The sequence below is a fragment of the Bufo gargarizans genome, chromosome 3, assembly GCF_014858855.1.
Source record: "Bufo gargarizans isolate SCDJY-AF-19 chromosome 3, ASM1485885v1, whole genome shotgun sequence".
NCBI classification, from domain to species: Eukaryota; Metazoa; Chordata; class Amphibia; order Anura; family Bufonidae; genus Bufo; species Bufo gargarizans.
The window spans coordinates 105,556,045-105,577,286 of record NC_058082.1 but is presented as its reverse complement, the minus strand read 5'-3'; the positions used below and the strand labels follow the sequence as shown (position 1 = coordinate 105,577,286).

At 42.6% G+C, this 21,242-nt stretch overlaps 1 protein-coding gene across 6 annotated transcripts in view; it reads right to left on the bottom strand.

Annotated features, from left to right (window-relative positions):
• The window catches only part of LOC122931132 (cyclic AMP-dependent transcription factor ATF-7-like), a 95,039-nt gene that overhangs the window by 8,337 nt on the left and 65,460 nt on the right, over positions 1–21,242 (bottom strand). For 5 of the 6 annotated variants that reach the window (XM_044285084.1, XM_044285088.1, XM_044285089.1 and 2 more), the window contains 6 exons: positions 16,887–16,983; positions 13,508–13,629; positions 9,291–9,410; positions 6,139–6,293; positions 5,420–5,519; positions 5,182–5,322 (listed from right to left, as the gene is read on the bottom strand). In XM_044285084.1, coding sequence (XP_044141019.1) covers positions 5,182–5,322; positions 5,420–5,519; positions 6,139–6,293; positions 9,291–9,410; positions 13,508–13,629; positions 16,887–16,983 — 735 coding nt within the window. The remainder of the gene's footprint in view (positions 1–5,181; positions 5,323–5,419; positions 5,520–6,138; positions 6,294–9,290; positions 9,411–13,507; positions 13,630–16,886; positions 16,984–21,242) is intronic. The other variant, XM_044285086.1, reaches the window with a different exon arrangement.

Genomic DNA, 21,242 nt, shown 5'->3' with positions numbered 1-21,242 from the left:
AGCCCCTGTAGGGTAAAATAACAAAAGAATCAATGCTCACTTTTCTCTCTCATCTGTACACACCACTCTGGGCAGTAAGGGGGAGAATAGCACTGAGCCAGGAAAACGAACAGCGGTGGGGAGGACTGGAGTGCAGCGCAGGAAGAAGCGGGGCAGAAAAGGGGTGAGCGTTGATTCTTTTTTATTTTAGCACATTTACGGTGGCTGCCCGAGTTTTTATCTAACTCTGACGACACCTTTAACTTTTATGTGCAATGCAACTACAGTTCATGTACGGCATAATAGCAAATTGTTTATCGAGTATGGCATAAATTTACCAAATATTATCTTAAAGAGGGTGTTCCACAAGGATAGATCATGAAGGCCATTCATGATCCATGGGCGTTAAGGAAAGAACTGAGCTACTCGCCCCAGTGTACTTGAATAGAGAGGGACAAGCCCATGCACCGTCTCCTCTCCATTCAGTTTTTAGCTGGAGGCAACCACCTCATCTGGTGGAACGGGGATCAGTGGGACCTCAATGTCCCGCTAGGTGGTGGGTCCCAAAGCCGTACATTTAGGTAATATCCTATGGCTATGTCGTAAATGTGTGCTGTGAAAAAAATCCCTTTAAAAAGGTATTGTCTACCTTTTAGATACTGATGACACCCTGCACCTCCAACCAACGAAGCCGGAAACAAGACAAAAGGGAGCAAGAAGCAGAAGGCTCTGTCCGCAGTGGCTGTGCGAGCATACAGCAGCTGGGCTCACATTCACTTGAACGTAAGCATAGTGCTGTACAGCCACTACACAGTGGGCAGAGTCTTGTTTCCCCCTTTTTCAACAGTTTTTTTTTCTGACGGCTGCAGCAAACAGCTAATCAGTGGAGATGCTGGACCCCCAACAATGTGATATTGTTGATCTAGCTGGAGGATAGTTCATAAATATCTAAAAGCTGGACAACCCCTTTAAGATGAAAAAGCACTCACTGCAGTTATGTCTCATGCAGATATATAAAGGATTAGACACTGGGTCTTGCCACAAGAGGGTAAGAAAGTGCTTCCCCCACTGCCCTATAAATAGGCTCTCAGAGGCTTTTAGGTAGTGTACCTCTTGGTGAGCGATCGTTGACTGTTAGACATGCCTCTACACAGCACGTGGAGACATTTCACCCAGCTGACAGATTTCGAGAGGGGGCATATCATTAGACTGGTAGAAGCAGGGTGGTTGTTTTGACATATTGCCGACTAACTAGGCCATTCCGACCTAGCTCTTAGGAGATGTTATGAGCAGTGGTTTACGTAAGGGCTCCGGTTTGCCAAGTAAAAAAGGATAATTAGATTTGCTGACAAACCAGAGCAGCTCCCACACTTTCTTTGTCCACCATCCAGACACAGGTGGCACCTTCATTACACACCCCTGTCTCTGCCCGAACACTTTCTAGGCGCTTAGAAGGTGGAAATTTGGTGTCAGGCAACCATCACATGTCCTGACGGCCAACCACCATCACCTTTGTTTGCAGTGGTGTCGTGAACGAGAAACCTGGACTGCTGCAGACTGGAACTGTAACATCAAAAGGATTTGGCGGCTCACTCACTGTTAACCTATGGAGTAGGTGCTCTACCACACAGCACTCCCTATTGCTGATGAAATACAGTTAAAAAAAATAGAGTTTGGCGTCACTCAATATCGGGCAACAATCAGACAACAACATAAATCTGAAAATATTATTTTATATTCGCAACATGTTGCATAAAAATCACAATAAAATACAATAAAATTACAATGAAATTATAATATATAACCATATAAAAACATATAGAACGTGATCCCCTCTAAAAGCGCTAATTAGTCTGTCTGGCTTTAATGTGCGGTTTCCCTGATAGCCACCAGGGTAAAGCCAAGGGAACAGTTGCGTTGTAAAAGAGTCACAATGAGTTTTTTGTATTGATACAATATTGCTTGGGAGTTTAAATGTACTTTACCACTCCTATGGGTTGGATTTCCTGTAAGATGCAGTCGCTCTGTGAGCTGCGTGGAAATGTAAGTCCGATCTCTTTAGATTAAAACACCCGGCTGTTTGACGATGATCTTTGTTACTTTGGCCTTCCAGGACCTGCTTGTGGCGTCCCACGTGGTGCTACTGGATAGGTCACGTGACTTTCGATTCCAGGCGGGGTTTTCAAATCTGTTCAGTATCCGATCATAGATGTTAAATGCTTCCTTTTCTTGTCCCTCACTGTCTGCAAACCAAACGCGTTTCGGGGTACAGCAGCCCCTTCCTCAGTGGTACAGACAATGGGTTTGAAAGGTCATTTTTATATCGTCCTTAATTGGTCAATTGCATGCTGGGACAGTGAGGGGCATGGAAGGTCCGGATATGGATTTTCATCTTATAGGGATCCAATTATAAACTCAAATGTTCCAAATACAATGTAATACAGATCCATATGTCCTTAACATTGGTAACATATATCTTTTCAATTGTTTTTACCTTGGTTAAAATCTATAACTTTAATTTGAATTAACAATAATAGGAAAATAAAAATATGAATAAAAATATAAATAAAACGCATAAGTGTGCTGGTAATATAGTCCAATTCACCAAAAACGCACCTGCGGTTCCTATGCGTTTGTAATATAACATTAAAATATTGTACATTAAACAAAACAATATCTAAAAACCGATGATGGTGAACTAATGTATCAAGAATGAAGTCTCAATTTTCCATGTGGAATGATCATCTCACATCCCTCGTAAATATGTGGAGACCTATGTTTCATTAAATTGAAATATTAAATTGAAACAAATGAATATTTTTCATTATTTTTCACTTAAACGATCTCACATTATATATTCTCATCCAAAACTTCAAACTGACCCAAAAACGCACCTGCGGTTTCGGTGCGTTTCTGGTGCGTTTTTTCTAAAATTTAGTAAAATTTAATAAAATTCAAAGTTTAGGCCGAAGATGATGAGGGGAAGCGCTTTTCGTATTTCTTTTTCGTATATATACTGTTTATGATGTATATAGGGATATAAACAGTATATATACGAAAAAGAAATACGAAAAGCGCTTCCCCTCATCATCTTCGGCCTAAACTTTGAATTTTATTAAATTTTACTAAATTTTAGAAAAAACGCACCAGAAACGCACCGAAACCGCAGGTGCGTTTTTGGGTCAGTTTGAAGTTTTGGATGAGAATATATAATGTGAGATCGTTTAAGTGAAAAATAATGAAAAATATTCATTTGTTTCAATTTAATATTTCAATTTAATGAAACATAGGTCTCCACATATTTACGAGGGATGTGAGATGATCATTCCACATGGAAAATTGAGACTTCATTCTTGATACATTAGTTCACCATCATCGGTTTTTAGATATTGTTTTGTTTAATGTACAATATTTTAATGTTATATTACAAACGCATAGGAACCGCAGGTGCGTTTTTGGTGAATTGGACTATATTACCAGCACACTTATGCGTTTTATTTATATTTTTATTTATATTTTTATTTTCCTATTATTGTTAATTCAAATTAAAGTTATAGATTTTAACCAAGGTAAAAACAATTGAAAAGATATATGTTACCAATGTTAAGGACATATGGATCTGTATTACATTGTATTTGGAACATTTGAGTTTATAATTGGATCCCTATAAGATGAAAATCCATATCCGGACCTTCCATGCCCCTCACTGTCCCAGCATGCAATTGACCAATTAAGGACGATATAAAAATGACCTTTCAAACCCATTGTCTGTACCACTGAGGAAGGGGCTGCTGTACCCCGAAACGCGTTTGGTTTGCAGACAGTGAGGGACAAGAAAAGGAAGCATTTAACATCTATGATCGGATACTGAACAGATTTGAAAACCCCGCCTGGAATCGAAAGTCACGTGACCTATCCAGTAGCACCACGTGGGACGCCACAAGCAGGTCCTGGAAGGCCAAAGTAACAAAGATCATCGTCAAACAGCCGGGTGTTTTAATCTAAAGAGATCGGACTTACATTTCCACGCAGCTCACAGAGCGACTGCATCTTACAGGAAATCCAACCCATAGGAGTGGTAAAGTACATTTAAACTCCCAAGCAATATTGTATCAATACAAAAAACTCATTGTGACTCTTTTACAACGCAACTGTTCCCTTGGCTTTACCCTGGTGGCTATCAGGGAAACCGCACATTAAAGCCAGACAGACTAATTAGCGCTTTTAGAGGGGATCACGTTCTATATGTTTTTATATGGTTATATATTATAATTTCATTGTAATTTTATTGTATTTTATTGTGATTTTTATGCAACATGTTGCGAATATAAAATAATATTTTCAGATTTATGTTGTTGTCTGATTGTTGCCCGATATTGAGTGACGCCAAACTCTATTTTTTTTGGAACTGTAACATCTTTAGCTACGAATCCAGGTCCTGTTTTGGATCTGACTGTGGTCTGGTTTCAGTATGGAGGCCTTGTGATGAGCACCTCAATCTTGCCTTTGCTGTGGAGCAACACACTGCCGCAACTACTGGTGTAATGATGTGAGAAGCCATTGCATATGAGACAGTCACCCCCACCCCTGGTAGTGATACGAGGGACACTAACATCTCAGTGATATATGCAGGACATCCTACAGCCACATGTGTTGCCTCTCATGGCAGAGGTTCCACCTGGCAATTTTCAGCAGGATAATGCTTGCCCACATACAGCAGGGGTTTCCAAGGAATGTCCGGCAGATTTCAGCACTTAGTTGGGCTGCCCAGTCACCATATTTACCACCAATTTAGCATTTATAGGACCAGCTGAGATGCCAGCTTTGGAAACCTACATGTGCAGAACCGACAGGCCTAGCTGCAACATCGGTGGGCAAATGTGCCGCAGGATACCATATGGAACCTGTATGCCGCCATAGAGGGCACTAGAGCCTCCTTTCAATTGTACAGTTTTACCCAATAAACTCATCCTTTGGCTCTAATATTGTAATCACTTACATATATCATTACATTTACATATAAAAAGTTTCATTCCAATAACTTATTCAGGAATTTTTTGGTCATTAGGGGTATAAAACCTAAATCACCAAATCATCTTAAAATATAATTTTAGTTTTTACACGGTACTTCAAAATTAACTTTACACAACTAAAATTTCTCTACAATTCAAAGAACAGGAAAATAGTACCCTCACAACTTACACTATGTGCTGTCCAACAACTCACCAATTTGGCTTCTGTATGAGCTGAAAGACCGGAAGGAGAAATATGCCCCCCACCGCCGATAACTGGGGGTCCAGGAATCCCTGGTATATTAGGCACCATGTTCATAGGTCTTGCCAACTAAGCCAAATAATGCAAAAAAAATTAAAAAAAGTAAGTAAGTGATAACCAAATTCCTTCCAACAAACATTGCAACTGGCCGGACAGAGGTCCTTACCGATATAACTGATGGCATCTGTACGTGTGGACCTGGAAGGAAAGGAACATTCTGGCCACTACCCAGGTGCATCATAAGGGACATAGAGCCGCCTGGGGAACTTAAATGTAGAAAAAAAAAAATTTTTACATTTATGTACAAGACACTATTAGAGAGGGAGATACCATCAATGCTGATGGAATGGATAACCCAAGGCAATAAATTCAACATTTGTTCATCTTATGCAGTGATGGCATATCCTAGTGATACGTTCGGTGACGATCCCACCTAATAATGAAGGGGATGTAGCGCTGGTCGAGCCCTTTATCCACTACCTTTTTTCCTCTGCACGCCAGCACCACAGCCACCCACTGTGCAGGGAGCTGTAAAACTGCCCTATTTTATGAATGGGGCAACTTGCAGTCCAATGAACTGTGGCACTCCCCGATACAAATCCATTGCTGTGGCTCCTTCATTCTGGGAAGGTGGGGTCGCTGGAGGTACCAGAGGTTATATGATATCCTTTAGCTATGCCAACACTTTACAAGATGGAAATAAGATATTATAGTCTCATTGCTGCACACAATTTTACATCTTTGGAGAAAATTTATCTACATGAGGTTAGCACACACACCAATGGAATATAGAGAAAATGAGAGTTATGGAAAGAGATACATTGCAGAAGTGGATTGTATGCCAACGCCAAGACCAAGAACAAAGTGCAACTACGGCTTCCTTACCCTAGCTGTCTGTTGGACGGAGGGGCCTGAGTGATGACAGATGTAGGAGAAGGCAGTGTAGGGTGCAAAGGATCGTATCCCATATGGAGGGGCAGTGAACCAGGCCGGACTATTGTTGGAGTGGGTGTTGAGCTGACCTGCGGCTTCGGTGGAACCTTAACCAGAGTGACACAGTAAAGATAATCAATGAAAATAGTGAACGGCGTGCATGAAATGGATACAGATCATCCGCAACCTAACAAGGTGTATTACAATTCATAAAGCATCTAATACATATTAGATAAAAACGCAATGACTGGTTCTGAAGACTGCTATCCAGTTTATTTCATTCTGCGGCTGCCATCAAGAGTTTATGGGCCTGCGGCCAATGACAAATGACATTTCAGCAAAATGCTTGAGCACCATATTGGTGGCAGATTACCCACGAGAGGCTAGCAGGACAGAAATGAATGGGGTGGGCAACCTGCGGCACTCCAGCTGTTGTGAAACTACAACTCCCAGCATGGATACTCGCTCTGCTCTTCTCAGAACTCTCATAGAAATAGAGCATACTGGGAATTGTAGTTTCACAACAGCTTGAGTGCCGCAGGTTGCCCACCCCTGCTATATAACTTCCAAGCAATATATTGATATAGTGTTATCATTCATACAAAGTTGCCTTTCATCTACTCTCTTTGGCACCTACTTATGCAATAAACTAGGAAACCTGGTATCAGCCTAATTAATCATGTTAGGGTGGGTTCACATTAGGGTTGTTTCAGGTATCGAAATTTCGATACCCAATCGATACTTTTGTACCGGTTTCAATACGATACCGGGATTTCCATTTTTTAGAAACTGGGCTGCGCAGTCTAGTATTACAGAACTTGGAGTGCGCTTCTGTCAACGCGCTCTAAGTTCCCTCAGTAGCACAGGGGAGAAGGAAGCAGTCTCTCCCTCCCCCTGTGCCGCCGCTGCCAATGAGGAGAGACGGGCGAAGAGGGGCGGGCGCACTGTGCCACCAATGAAAGTTAACTTCCAATACAAATACAGGAGGCGGCAGAATCACATAGCCGGCACCCTGCCTCTATGACAGGGTGCTGCGAGCAGCCGAAGTTAACTCGCACCGCACCTGAGGGGGTTACCTGCCACTGATCGCAGCTACCTGTCAGAAGCAGGGTGCTGGCTATGTGATTCTGCTGGCACCGCCTCCTGTATTACAGGTTAACTATTATTGGTGGTGCAGTGCGCCCTCCCCCGTATTAGAATCATTGGTGGTAGTGGCCACAGGGTCCTCTTCCTTCCTCCTCATTGGTAGCAGTGGCAGCTTCTGATCGGAGCACCAGCAGTGTAATCCAGGGGCTCTGATTGGTTACCATGGCAGCCAGGATGATACTGAAGCACTGGCTGCCATGGTAATCTCCCTGCTGCTGTGTGCACTATGTACAGGGAAGCAGGGAGAGTGTGAGGCCCTAATCACCCTAATAGAGCTCTATTAGGGAGAATAGACAAGGGATCAAAAGATCCCAGGTTCTAGCCCCTAAGGGGGGAAATGGTTATTAAATAAAAAGTAAAAAATAAATAAATAAAAAAGTTAAAAAGAAAAACCACCAAAGTATGGATTATAAATATACATATCGCATATTGCCAGGTCCGAAAAGTCCAAACTATTAAAATATTTTAAAAAAATCAATGCGGTGAACGTCAGAACAGAAAATAAATAAATAAATGCGCGATTCGCCATTTTTTAGTCACCTTGTCTCCCCAAAAAAATAGGACCGGACTGTTCGATTATGAGCTGGGCATTCCATAAAATGCACGCGGCTTTTTTTCACGTGGTATTGAATGGTATCGAGTATCGCAATAGTTTTTTATGGTATCGAAACCGAATCAGAATTTTGGTATCGAAACAAACCTAGTTCACACCACATTTTATGCCTCCGTTTGATGTACACAGCAGAAAAAAAGTATACAAAAATGCCGTGCACCACATTCTTGTATCCTGCAGAGTGCGCTTAAAAAAAAATTTTTTTATTTTTTTTACAATGTGAACAGATGCCACTGAATGGCATCAGTCTGAGGCATCCGTTGAAAGTATACGTTTTTTGTATACGTTAAACGGATGGGAAAAAACGTGATGTGAACTCAGCCTCAATGTTCTAACTCATGGTGCCCATGTACCTTCAACAGCTGATGGCTCTCTCTCCTGACGCCCCCATACACATACTGTACATGATCGGTTTGGCCGAACATGCATCCATTTCCAGTGGAGAGAGGATAAAGCTGCGGGCAGTCACCTCTGGTGGTGGCTCATCTCCCCACAGAACAAAAGGATAAGGGGGCTGAAATTCAAAGTGCCCCATCCTTTTCTCCTCCATCATCATCTGTCAAGGTAGAGTTGGAAGTTCCCTATATGCAGAGTGCCAAGAACAGCAGGTTTGGCCATCAACAGCCAGTTGTGTACCGGGGCCTTTAGATAACCACAAAAATGTAGTGTTATAGCTTGGTAAATTTGTAGATCTAGTTTGAAGAAAAAAAATAACCTAGTAAACCAATATCAACAACCTTTAAAACTAGAACTGCAAATAACTGTACTAAGGCTAGTTTCACACTAGTGGTGAAGAAATCTGGCAGGGAACAGCCTGCCGGAGCTCTCTGGATCTGGCACTGCTGGATGCAACATGAAAGCCTGCCAGCCCCATTAACTATAATGGGAACCCGAGGAGATCCAGGTACAACATGGCAAATATACCGAGAATCAGCCGGACAAACAATGATTTTTGTCCGGCCGATTCCCAGCACTGTATGCCGGAACAGCCTGCCAAAAGTGTGAAACTAGCCTAAGGCTCCATACAACCCCAGAGTCGTATGAAGCTGTACAATGGCACCTATAGACGTATGAGGCCCTACTGTACTTCTATATGTCCAAGAGTCCCCCCTTCTGATTATAGAAAAATCTGACAAAAATTTGTACAAGTATATTTTCTGAATAGTTTACGGTCCAGTCAGCGGCACATGGAGTGCCTGTGGCGCCATATTACAGGGCCACAAGGATGGAGTTTCTCACACCGCTCCACTGTGTGTAAGGGGAGTTAATCTATCGGCTTCAAATGCAAGTGCATTTATCTAGGTACAAAATGTGTGTGGAAAAGCTGGCCTGTGTAAGTCACTACCTTCTCCTCTGCTAATGATCTAGGACTGTCTGGAGGGGAGGAATCCACTTCTACTGGTTCTTCCTCTTTGATTTTAATATCAGGAGTTGAAGGTAAAGACATATCCAGTGGTCCCGCACTCTGCAAAAAGACAAGGAGAAGGAATGAACATGCTGTGTCTTAGAGATATTCCATCTGTTACCAGTTGCTCATAAAAACACCCGGAAAATCATTTTTTCATAACTACTTAAAACACCAGAGAATGTTAATGTTCTAATTCAAGGTGCCCATAGACCACCTCATGCACACAGATAGACGCTGAGCTTAAGCAAGGAGGCATGTACAGTTGTGTTCAAAATAATAGCAGTGTGTTTAAAAAAGTGAATAAAGCTCAAAATCCTTCTAATAGCTTTTATTTCCATACACACAAATGCATTGGGAACACTACACATTCTATTCAAAATCAAAACATGAAGAAAAATATATCAAATTTGTGTTGTTCCTCTAAAAAAATTTAACGATAAGTGAATATTAGACTGGTCAAAAAAAAATTGTATTCTTCTTTACAAACTCAAACATTCACTATATAAACTGAAAAATGTTTGAAGATTTTGCTTTCCTTTGAATCACTTAATATTTAGTTGTATAACCACTGTTCCTAAGAACTGCTGTACATCTGTGTTGCATGGAGTCAGACAACTTCTGGCCCCTGTGAACAGGTATTCCAGCCCAGGATCATTGGACTACATTCCCCAGTTCTTCTCTATTTCTTGGTTTTGCCTCAGAAACTGCATTCTTGATGTCACCCCACAAGTTTCCTATTGGATTAAGATCCGGGGATTGGGCTGACCACTCCATAACGTCAATCTTGTTGGTCTGGAACCAAGATGTTGCACGTTTACTGGTGTGTTTGGGGTCGTTGTCTTGTTGGAACGCCCATTTCAAGGGCATTTCCTCTTCAGCATAAGGCAGCATGACCTCTTCAAGTATTCTGATGTATTCAGACTGATCCATGATCCCTGGTATGCGATAAATAGGCCCAACACCGTAGTATGAGAAACATCTCCATATCACAATGCTTGCACCACCATGCTTCACAGTGTACTGTGGCTTGAATTCAGTGTTTGGGGGTCGTCTGACAAACTGTCTCCGGCCACTAGACCCAAATAAAAGTAAGATTGTTCTATTAGTCCACAAAATGTCTCTTTAGGCCAGTCAATGTGCTCTTTGGCAAATTGTAACCTCTTCAGCACATGTCTTTTTTTCAACAGTGGGACTTTGCGGTGGCTTCTTGCAGATAGCTTGGCTTCACATAGGTGTCTTCTAATTGTAACAGTAACAGTACTCACAGGTAACTTTAGACCTTCTTTGATCTTCCTGGAGCTGATTGTTGGCTGAGTCCTTGTCATTTTGGCTATTCTTCTATCCATTCGAATGGTAGACTTTCTTCCATGTCTTTCAGGTTTTGGTTGCCATTTTAAAGCATTTGCAATCATTTTAGCTGAGCAGCCTATCATTTTCTGCACTTATGTTTTCCCCTCTCCAATCAACTTTTTATTCAAGGTACGCTGTTCTTCTGACCAATGTCTGGAACAACCCATTTTCCTCAGAATTTCAGAAATAAATGCACTGTAACCAGCATGTACAACATTTGCTGCCTTCCTTCCTTAAATAAAGGGCAATAGTTGCCACCCGTTTTTCAAAGAATGAATGACCTCACTCATTGAACTCCACACTGCTATTGTTTTGAACATGCCCCTTTCAATAAGTGATTCAATTACAGAGAATCAGCAGCATGCATGTCATGACTGTTGGGTCTATTGGATTTCTCTACTACACCTGCTAGTAAATTATTTGCCACGTAGAAATATCATTTCTACCAAAAACTGTGATTGATCAGGTTAGCGATGTCTGACTGCCATTATTTTGAACACAACTGTACTTTCAATGGAGAGAGTAAAGGAGCATTTACACGCTCCGAGGAGAAACAGATTGTTGGGAAGGAAGCATTCCTTCCCAACAGTCAGCCACTCCTAAAGTGGAGGTGAAGCACTGCAAATACATGCAGCAATCACCTCCACAGTATCACTTGTCTCCATACAAAATCACTGATCCTGGGCAGCAGAGTGCTGTTTAGACAGCACAGTCTGCAGCTCGGGAACGATTATTGAGGCAACTTCACCTCAGATCATGTCATCCAATGAACAAGCATTTTGCTTGTTTATCCGATGATCTGCGGCACGTTTAAAAAATGAGTGTTCATAGGAATGTTCGTTCCCAATAATCTGCCCAAATATTGGGCCATTGAAATCCAATTCCAGGAATCTTGGTGATGGCTTATCTAAAAAGTTGCCATTAGATAACTTCATGCTAATCATTACCCTTATGCAGACATTTTTGGAATATGTTGTATATTTCACCACTAGGATCCACAAATATATCCAAAAGGAGGGTTTGTTAGGCCTCATGCACACAACCATAATTTTCTTCAGTGTGCTACCCATTTTTTTCACAAAAAGTAAGAACATGGACCCACTCATTTATATGAGGCCATGCACACAATGTTTTTATTTCATGATCTGTGTGCCCGATCCGCAAATCTCCCTGCAGGTCCTATTCCTGTCCATACCAGCGGATGAGAATAACCCATTCTGGTGATTGGAATGAGAAAAAAATGGAATGCATATGGCACGTATGAGTGAAAATCGGATATAGTCATGTGCATGGGGTTGTCTGGGATTAGAAGAACATGGCTGCTTTATCCCAAAAACAGCACCACACCTGGCCATGAGTTGTGTCTGGTATTGCATCTCAGCTCCACTGAAGGTAATAGGGCTGAGCTGTTATCCCACACAAAATCTTTGGACAGATGTGATGGTTTCTTACAGAAAGCAGCCATCTTTTTCAACGTCTGTAGAACCCCTTTAAAGGAGAGTACGTGCACAGCTCTCTGCATTCATTTTAATGGAGGAAACCACTGGGCCGAGCATGATAATGTGCTATAGGTTTATTATCTTAACGATACAGATTAGTCATATGGTAACTGGAATACTGATCTATAGAGTACAGAATAGCAAAAACCAGAGAGAGCCAAATGTGTTGCCCTTCAAATAATCAGGTTGATACCATGTTCCGGACAGTGAAGACGGGCACGTTTTAGATGGACTGCATGAGGATGGAGTCTGTGTAGTCGTTTGAATGACCGATAAAAAGGACAAATACAAAAAATACACCAGGACGTTCTTGGCACAGACATGTGGAAAAATCACTCATGTGAAGCAGCATGGTGGCTCAGTGGTTAGCATCGGTGGGGTCCTAGGTTCGAATCTGACCAAGGACAACATCTGCATGGAGTTCGTATGGGTTTCTTCCAGGTATTCTGGTTCCCTCCCACACTCAAAGACAGACTGTGAGCTCTAGTGAGTCTGTAAAGCGCTGCAGAATATGTTGGTGCTATACAAGTGAGTTCATTAAAAAAATACCCATTCAATTGACTGGGTCTGTGTTTAGTCTGAGTCCTGTCCATTCTAAACCTGGATGGGAATCTACCCCGCATGAAGTCAGCCTCGTTCACATCCGCGTTTTGAAATCCAGCAGGCTGTTCACTGTATCCGACACAGCTGGATAATGCCGCCATACGCCAGACCCCCATTGACTAAAATGGGAGTCAATGGGGTTCTGGACGCTTTCCGGCATAAACGCCGGCTTTTGGACAGACAAAAATTTCTGATGAAAAGCAGGTGTGAAAGTAGACCAAGACTCCATGCATCAAAAATGGACTGGAAAAAGTGGTCTTGTTGTCCACAGAAACCAGAATCTAGGAGGGAAGGGATACTAGTATCTCTCACATGCAGTGTACCCCAAAATTGTCAACCAATGTATCTGGTATGGACTAAAAACTACTGTATGCCAAGTCTGGCATGTTGTATTTCTCCACATTTATAACTAGAAAGGTGGCATCTAATCTCATCGCAAATCTGAACCTCTGTCCACTTTTCTTGACCATTAAAAACAGTGTAGGGAATTAATAAAGTAGCATAATTTGCAATATTTTCAGTCTACAATCCCAGAATACTGACTTACTGACAACTATCACCAACCACAGCAGTAGAAAAGAAAGTTCTGGTATGTATACTGTATACACACCGCCTTCTATAAAGTAGAAACCTAAAACTGGACAATATGTGATTGGTGATGGGCACTGTATTAGAAAGCTGGGGGCCGGCATCATAAGTCACCTTTTTGTCATCTTCCTCTTCCGTGCCTTTCTTGAATTCATGTTCAAAAGAGCTGGCCAACTCATTAAATAGACCGACTTCCTCACAATTCTTCAAAAACCGTGTGGGAGTGGGAGTCTGATCTATGAAGACAGAAGAGGTGGGTAATTATACAGCATCTACTCAACAAGTACCACACTAGATAGAATATACATAGCTAAAGGAGCGCGCCACATTGGAGCCACTTTTTAAAATATATTCGGAAAAAGGTTTTCACTGAAGACAAACCTAAGCCTGACATTGTAGGTATGACAGTTGTAATTTTCTTGCCATCAAACTCAATTGAATCACTGACAGAACCCTGATGAGCCCCCTTTATTCGTTGTAGAAATTTCAGTGACTAAAATACAAAATTGTGGTTGTTTTTGTAGCAGGGGGGTGGATTTCTGTAAGCCCTACATAGATGAATGAAAGGGATTTTTCCCTTTGCAGAAATTGCTGCAACAAATATATTTTTTGTAAAATTATACCTGTGTAAGCACAGGATCTGGCCTAGTGCTGTGGGCAACAACGTAGATGTGAACAGAGCCTTACCTGGCACATTAGGGAATTACATAATAAGAACTTCCACAATACAGTTTAAGGTCTCATGCACACGATCGTATCCGTGTACAGGCAGGCTGGGACCTAGTGTGGGCCCCAAACCTGCCTCGAGTGTTCTCCAGCAGGCTGCGCATTTCTGGCGCAGCCTGCTGGTCAATGTCAGTATAGCACTGACATTAAAATGCACTGTATTTTAGAAGCAATCAAAAGATTGCCTGTTACAGTTCCCTTGTGGGACTATTAAATGGTAAAATAAAAAATCCAAAATTAAAAAATATACGCTTTTCAATAAAAGTAAAAAAAATGCTAAAATAAAATCTCCCACATGTTTGGCATGGCCGTGTCCAAAACAACCCGCACTACAGAAATATCTTGTTAATCATCCCCTATGGCGAACACCATATAAATTTATTCTTAGTTGCCACCCAAAAAATTTAACAAGCGGTAAAAAAAAATGCTTGGTCAGTAAGGCCCAAAACAGACTGCTCACCAAAGGATTAAACAATAGGAAATAAAAGGTAACAAACTGCCGCATAAAGAACAACAAGATTATGTCCCCTTTTCTTCACGGTCATTTTGATTCAGGGGATATATAGTTTACCACTGCTGGGGTCAGGGTGAGATGCTGCGGTTTGGAGTGGTGCAATTTTTTATTTTATTTTTAGTGCAGATTTCTTCTGTAGCTGGGACAAATACAGCTTCCTGAACCTCACTGCAGAGCTGATCTGGGTCTGCCAAGACCCCGCAACTACAGCAGATACCCAGTGATCAGATAATGTCATGGCCGCTTCCTGATTCTTACACACAATATTTATTGATGGCAGGGACAGTAATGAACTCTTTCTGCTTTCTACAGAGTGGCTGGTTGTCTATGACAACCTGCTCCCCGCTCCTGCTTCGAGTGCTGCTGCAAACTCCGCAAAGATGTTCAGAAACATCCCTGCAAATCCGCTGGGTATTTAAAGTTTTCTGGTGGTCCGCAAGTGGTTAATATACCGCCACTACTGCAACAACTATTATCCAAATCAAATTTTTTCAGAATGGTTGCAATTTTAGATAATAGGCGAGGACAGACATAGTGAAGAACACAGGAGTAGGGTTGAGAGAACCCGAACTACGTGGTGAGCGCGGTGACGTCATCGCAGGTCCTTTTGCGGGTCCTGAAGAAAGAAGAGGATACCAGCTGCGTGATCAAGTGGATGAGGCGAGTTTTTTTTTTAATTTTTAACCCCTCAATGGTCATTTTATTTAGCATTCTATCTTAAGAAGGCTATTATTTTCCGTTATAACGGAAAATAATAAAGTGAAGTTCGGTTCCCCATTGACTTTAATGGAGTCCGGGTTCGGGTTCAGTGTTCCGGTCAAGTTCGGGTCCCGAACCCGACCTGAAGTTCGGCTTTACTGGGTTCGTTTATCCCTACACAGGAGTAATCTTTTAAGGAAGAAAACAGTAGAGGTGCCTACAGTCAATTTACATTGCATAGCAGAGGATGAATTTCTTGAAGTTTACCTGTGACTGACTTCACTGTGTAGGTGCCAGTGGCAGAAAAACATAAAAAATACATTTACTGCAGGGTGCAATTTTGTTGGAAACCTCTGTATGGTATAGTGCAAGAAAAAAAGGTATACCAACATATATCAGTGGATGGAGGCCAAAAGGACACTCCTGTTGGTTTAAGGCTACTTTCACACTGGCGTTTTGGTTTCTGTCTGTGAGATCTGTTCAGGGTTCTCACAAGCGGTCCAAAGGGATCATTTTTTCCCTTAATGAATTCTGTATGGAAAAGGATCCGCTCAGAATGCATCAGTTTGGCTCCGTTCCGCCTCCATTCCGCTTTGGAGACGGACACCAAAACGCTGCCTGCAGCGTTTTGCAGTCCGTCTGACAAAACTGAGCCAAAACGGATCCGTCTTGAAAACACCATTGAAAGTCAATGGGGGACGGATCCATTTTCTATTGTGCCATATCGTGTCAGTGAAAACGGATCCGACCCTTTGACTTACATTGTGTGTCAGGACGGATCCGTTTTCACTGACACAATATGGCACGATAGAAAACGGATCCGTCCCTCATTGACTTTCAGTGGTGTTCAAGACGGATCCGTTTTGGCTATGTTAAAGATAATACAAACGGATCCGTTCTGAAGGGATACATGCAGTTGTATAATCTGAACGGATGAGTTTGTGCAGATCCATGATGGATGCGCACCAAATGCGAGTGTGAGCATAGCCTAATAGGTGCTTATGGATAGGTTTAATGCATGTGGTCAGGAAAGCAAAATGGACACTGCTAACTTAGTGTCTCAACCACCTCCTCCAAAAACTCCACTTGTAAAAAGGGGGCTTTACGTAAGTAACATGCTGGAGGAGACTTATCACAATGGTCTGAAAATAAAAGCTGCACTGATGGGTTTGCAATGGGCAACAAGGCCAATTTCTCTGTAAGAGACTGATAATCTTACAAGGGCCGACGCTAGGCAACAAACATGTGCCTTTCACACGGTCCAGTGAATAATGAAAAGGGGGATGAATGATCATTATTATGATTGTTCCTCCTCCATTCAGTTTGCATACTGACATGTGGCATGCAAAACAATCGTTAGTTAGCACCATATTGCCTTGTGCAAACGGGGGGTGCTGCCAACATGAACGATTCAATCACCAGACAAGCTGACATTTTTTGTTAGTTTGTCGAGTGATTGGTGGCCTGTGATAACTAGCTAATAAGTGGCCTGTGTATAGGGCCCCAAGTCACTTTCTTTTCCATATGTATTACCAAGATGGCTTGCAACATTACCTTGGATGATCACAGAGTCCGTCCTTGCGGGCCCAAACTTCAGAGTCATCTCATGCTTGTGTTTGTGTACGGCCAAATGGTCTTCATTTGTAAAACGCTGCAATGAAAAGAACACAGGGTCAACAGTGAGAAGAAGCATAATCAATAGCAAATCAATACATAAAAGAAAGCTCAACCAACCTATGCCAGAAAATACCCTCAGCGAATTAAAGGGGTTAGGCAGGATTAGAGAAAAAGGGGTCCTGCTTGCATTCGGTAACGGCTGAGGCCAGTATTGCAGCTCACCCCCAACGAAATGAATGGGGCAGACTTACAATCCAGCCTGAAAAGAGTGGCACCACTGTTTCTGGAAGAGCACCCGGATCTAGGTTGCTCTCCCTAAAGGGCTTCTGTTACCAGTGTCATAGCATTAGAACAGGCTGACCTTAGACCCGTTCGCTGGTCAGCATATGGTCCTGATATGTGGCCCGTTCGCTGGTCCCGATATGTGGCCAAATATTGGTGAAAAAAAAGAAGAAGAGAATTTAACACAAACAAATGCACCTCTAGGAGCAACGGGGGCATTCCCATTACTCCTAGAGGCTCTGTTCTCTTTGGTGCCGCCGCAACCCCTGCTTTTTGATTGACTGGGCCAAGCATTTAAAAGTCAACACGCCTGGCCAGGACTTCTCAAAGTCTCACGCTGCTCCGTGCTGTTCAGTAACCAATGCAGGCACAGTACAGGGAAGAGGCTCGCCAGCAGTCCTCTTCCTCACTGCGCATGCATCGGAGCAGACGCAAAACTTAATGGGAAGTAAGCACCAGGTGTGAAGATGCTCATAATGCCGGAACCTGTCAATCAATGCACAGGGGGAAGCGGTAGCAGCAGGGAGAACGGAGCCTCTAGGTGTAAATGGAAACCCCCCCATTCCTCCTACGTATATATTAAAGGTTTCCTGTCACCACAATTTTCGCTATTAAACAGGCTGACATTATACATGTGCAAATGTCACCTGAATTTAACTCTGCTATTCTTTTTTTTTCAGTGTGCCCCTGTTTTTGTGCAATTATAACTTTTATTATATGCAAATTGGCCTCTAGGAGCGGGGCATTGCACCTGCTCTTAGAGCCTCCTGCCAGCCCTGTCTACCGGGGTAATCTTGCGCCTGAGCCGTCCCGTTCAGTATTCGGCGCAGGCAGGGAAGGACGCTCGCCGGCTGCCTCACTGCGCTGAATACTGAACGGGACCTGGCCCTGTCAATCAAGGATGGCAGGGTAGGATATGGGGTGGGAGAACAGAGCCTCTAGGGGCGGGTGCAGGCTCCTAGAGGCTAATTTGCATATAATAAAAGTTATGTACTTAATGCAAAAGTGTTAAATAAACGCTATTAAAAAAATAAAAAAGTTATAATTGCACGAAAACGTGGGCACACTGTAAAAAGAATAGCAGAGTTAAATTCAGGTGACATTTGCACATGTATAATGTCAGCCTGTTTAATAGCGAAAATTGTGGTGACAGAAACCCTTTAAAACTTCATTTTTCACCAAAATGCGGCCACGTATCGGGATGGGACCAAGACAGATCAGTTCTGAAGACCGATGCACGGGTCTAGTAAGGTGAACCTGTTCCAATGCTATGAAACTGGTGACAGAAGCTCTTAAAAACATAAAATATTTTTTAGGTTTTATTTAAATAAATGTAAATTAAAATTGCAACTATGTACCATCCGGCTATGTACACAAAAAAGGCGAGTACATGCGCAACAAGTGTACACAGCGTCCCCCGGCGCCAACTGAACGTACAGTATCCTCATACAGGTGGCTGGTGCTAAAAGGTAACAAGCTACATACACAAAAACTAAAATTCAAGTAGCTCTAATTAGCCTCACAAGGAGAAGATTGAACATCTAAGCGTAGCAATAAACTCGAGATTAACTGCTGCCAAACGGAGCAGCGTCCGCACCAGCAGAGGGAGGACAACCGGCACTCATTTTTGCAAAGAAACTAAATGGGATTATAGAGCTGGACGGACGCCATGACTGAGCCCTGCGATTCCAGCTCTCAATTTATAGGTTATCCGCACACAAGACTGAAAATATGAAATGCTAAAAAAAAAAAAACAGATCCAGTGAGCAGTTACACCGCAGGGTCACGCTGATAAATTAGGAGGGGGAACTAAAAAGAATACGGGGAGTTCTTCTAACAGCTGAGAAATGCATTCCAGCAGCCAGGAAAAGTGAATAAAGGGCACCGCACCCCCTCAAGTCCCGTGCTTTCAGTGCCAAAACAACCTCAGGAAAAATAGGCCCCTGGAAGCCGTGTCCAGGCCTGGCACGCACAGCCTGCGGAAACATGAGAGCTATGGGATTACTGCACACATACAATCACACAACCATGTTCCTCCACTTCCTCTCGGCTGAAGGAGAGCATATGTGTACGCGAGGGGAGGGGGGGGAGGCAGCTGGAGAAAGGACGAAAAGGCTCGACGGGATTTCGTGTGTGAGCATCTCATATTATTCAATGTGTATTGAGAGACCGAACTAAGACAAGGAAAAGGAATGGAAAAAATTGGAATTAAAGGCAGGGCTTAACCCTTCAAGGAAAAAGGCAGTTTTGGACTTGACGACCACAGGAATTTTTCACCTTTTCCTCGACATTCCAGTGGTTGTTTTATTGTTTTTTACACCAATCTACCTGTACAAGACCTGGATTTTTGCAAGTTCTACTTGATGCCAATCCGACCAGGATGGGGCGAGGTTGGATCGCCGATTGTGTGACTCCCTGATCTGGACAACGCCCAGATATTCCACAGTAATATTCATATGGTGAGCAGCATCTCAAAGTGACTGCTGCAATGTGGCTAGATTGGATTGAGCACACAGGAGTTCCCCTTTAAGCGGCCACATACTCTACATAGATGCAAAAACTTTGACCGACAGCTATTCCTCCCCCCATCCCGAGCATGCCCATGTTCTAGACAGGGAGGACGTCAATGCCAGACACCTCTGTCAGTGGATTATCTGCAGCCAGAACAAACTATGGCACATGTTAGAATTCCTGATCCTCATTTCCTCGGAGGCCGTCTTATGGTTAGGATCTAGACAGATGTGCCCAGAAGAGAAAAAGAAGGCTCGCAATAAAGATTTTCTTCAAAGGTGACCACTATATAAGGGACAGTAATGGGTGGCTGGGGTTATCAAATATGGATCTTATGCCATAACATAACAGTTTTACAGGAGAATAATTTTATGTAAAAAACACAATCAGAAATAAAAAATAAAATAAAAATCCCACCGATCCATAATCATTCCCATGCTGCTCTGGTCTCAGGTTCTACACACACAAAATGACTTGGACCACCACAGGCAGTTTATTCACTGGCTGCAGCAGGCACGTGGCCTGCATCAAATTGTATACTGATACAAGAAGCCTACAATGGTGGCAGCAGAGCAACAAGGCCAAAAAGCTAACAGTGGGAATCAGGAAAGTATGATTTCCTCCGCGGGTCCAGCCACACTGATGGGGGGGGGGGGGGGTCCGAAAGGCCCCTGTGAGTGAACAACCCCTTTAAGACCACCCCAGTGAACAGCTATGAATGACAGTTGACTGGGCCATGACAGACTGCGCAGGGACACCCTATCCAACTGATAACACCCAGGTGCCAATGTATTCATCAAATTCTAGCAGGAATAATAGAGGAATGACACAACAAAGAGTTAGAAGAAGAAATGCTCCAGAATGGTCATTTCATGCGGAGTACAATTATTTACTAGAATCGGTATGTCAGGAGAGGGGGCAGGTTCTCCCCATATAATGAAAGACCCAGCATTGGTTTTATCCCAAGGATAGGCCATCCATATTAAAATACTAGAAAATCCCTTTAAGTGACCAGAATTTTAGTGTCATGGCTTTTAGTCAACTGCAATTTTTGGGTACATGATTACGGTACTTGCGCACAATATGCTGGAGTACTTGGGGTATCATGGTGCCATCATCAGGCACTGCTTTATAGTGTGTGGCTTTGGGAGGTTTACATAACATTTTATCATTAACCTTAGGACCTGGAAGCGGACACAAAATCAGGCAGTAGATTTCTAGGTAAAAGATGGAAAATGCCCACTCAATGTCCTATATTACAAACACACAGGCTGCATGTAAAGGGTACGTTCACACCATGGATTTTTTCAATTGGAATTCACAAGTGTTTTTTGTGTGTGCAGTTTTTGATGCTTTTTTGTATATTGTTTTTTCAACCTATGGGTGTTTACTTCAATACAAGATTGCATTTCTAGCTCATGGTTTTTGCCATGGACACATAGTAACATAGTACATAAGGCCGAAAAAAGACATTTGTCCATCCAGTTCGGCCTGTCATCC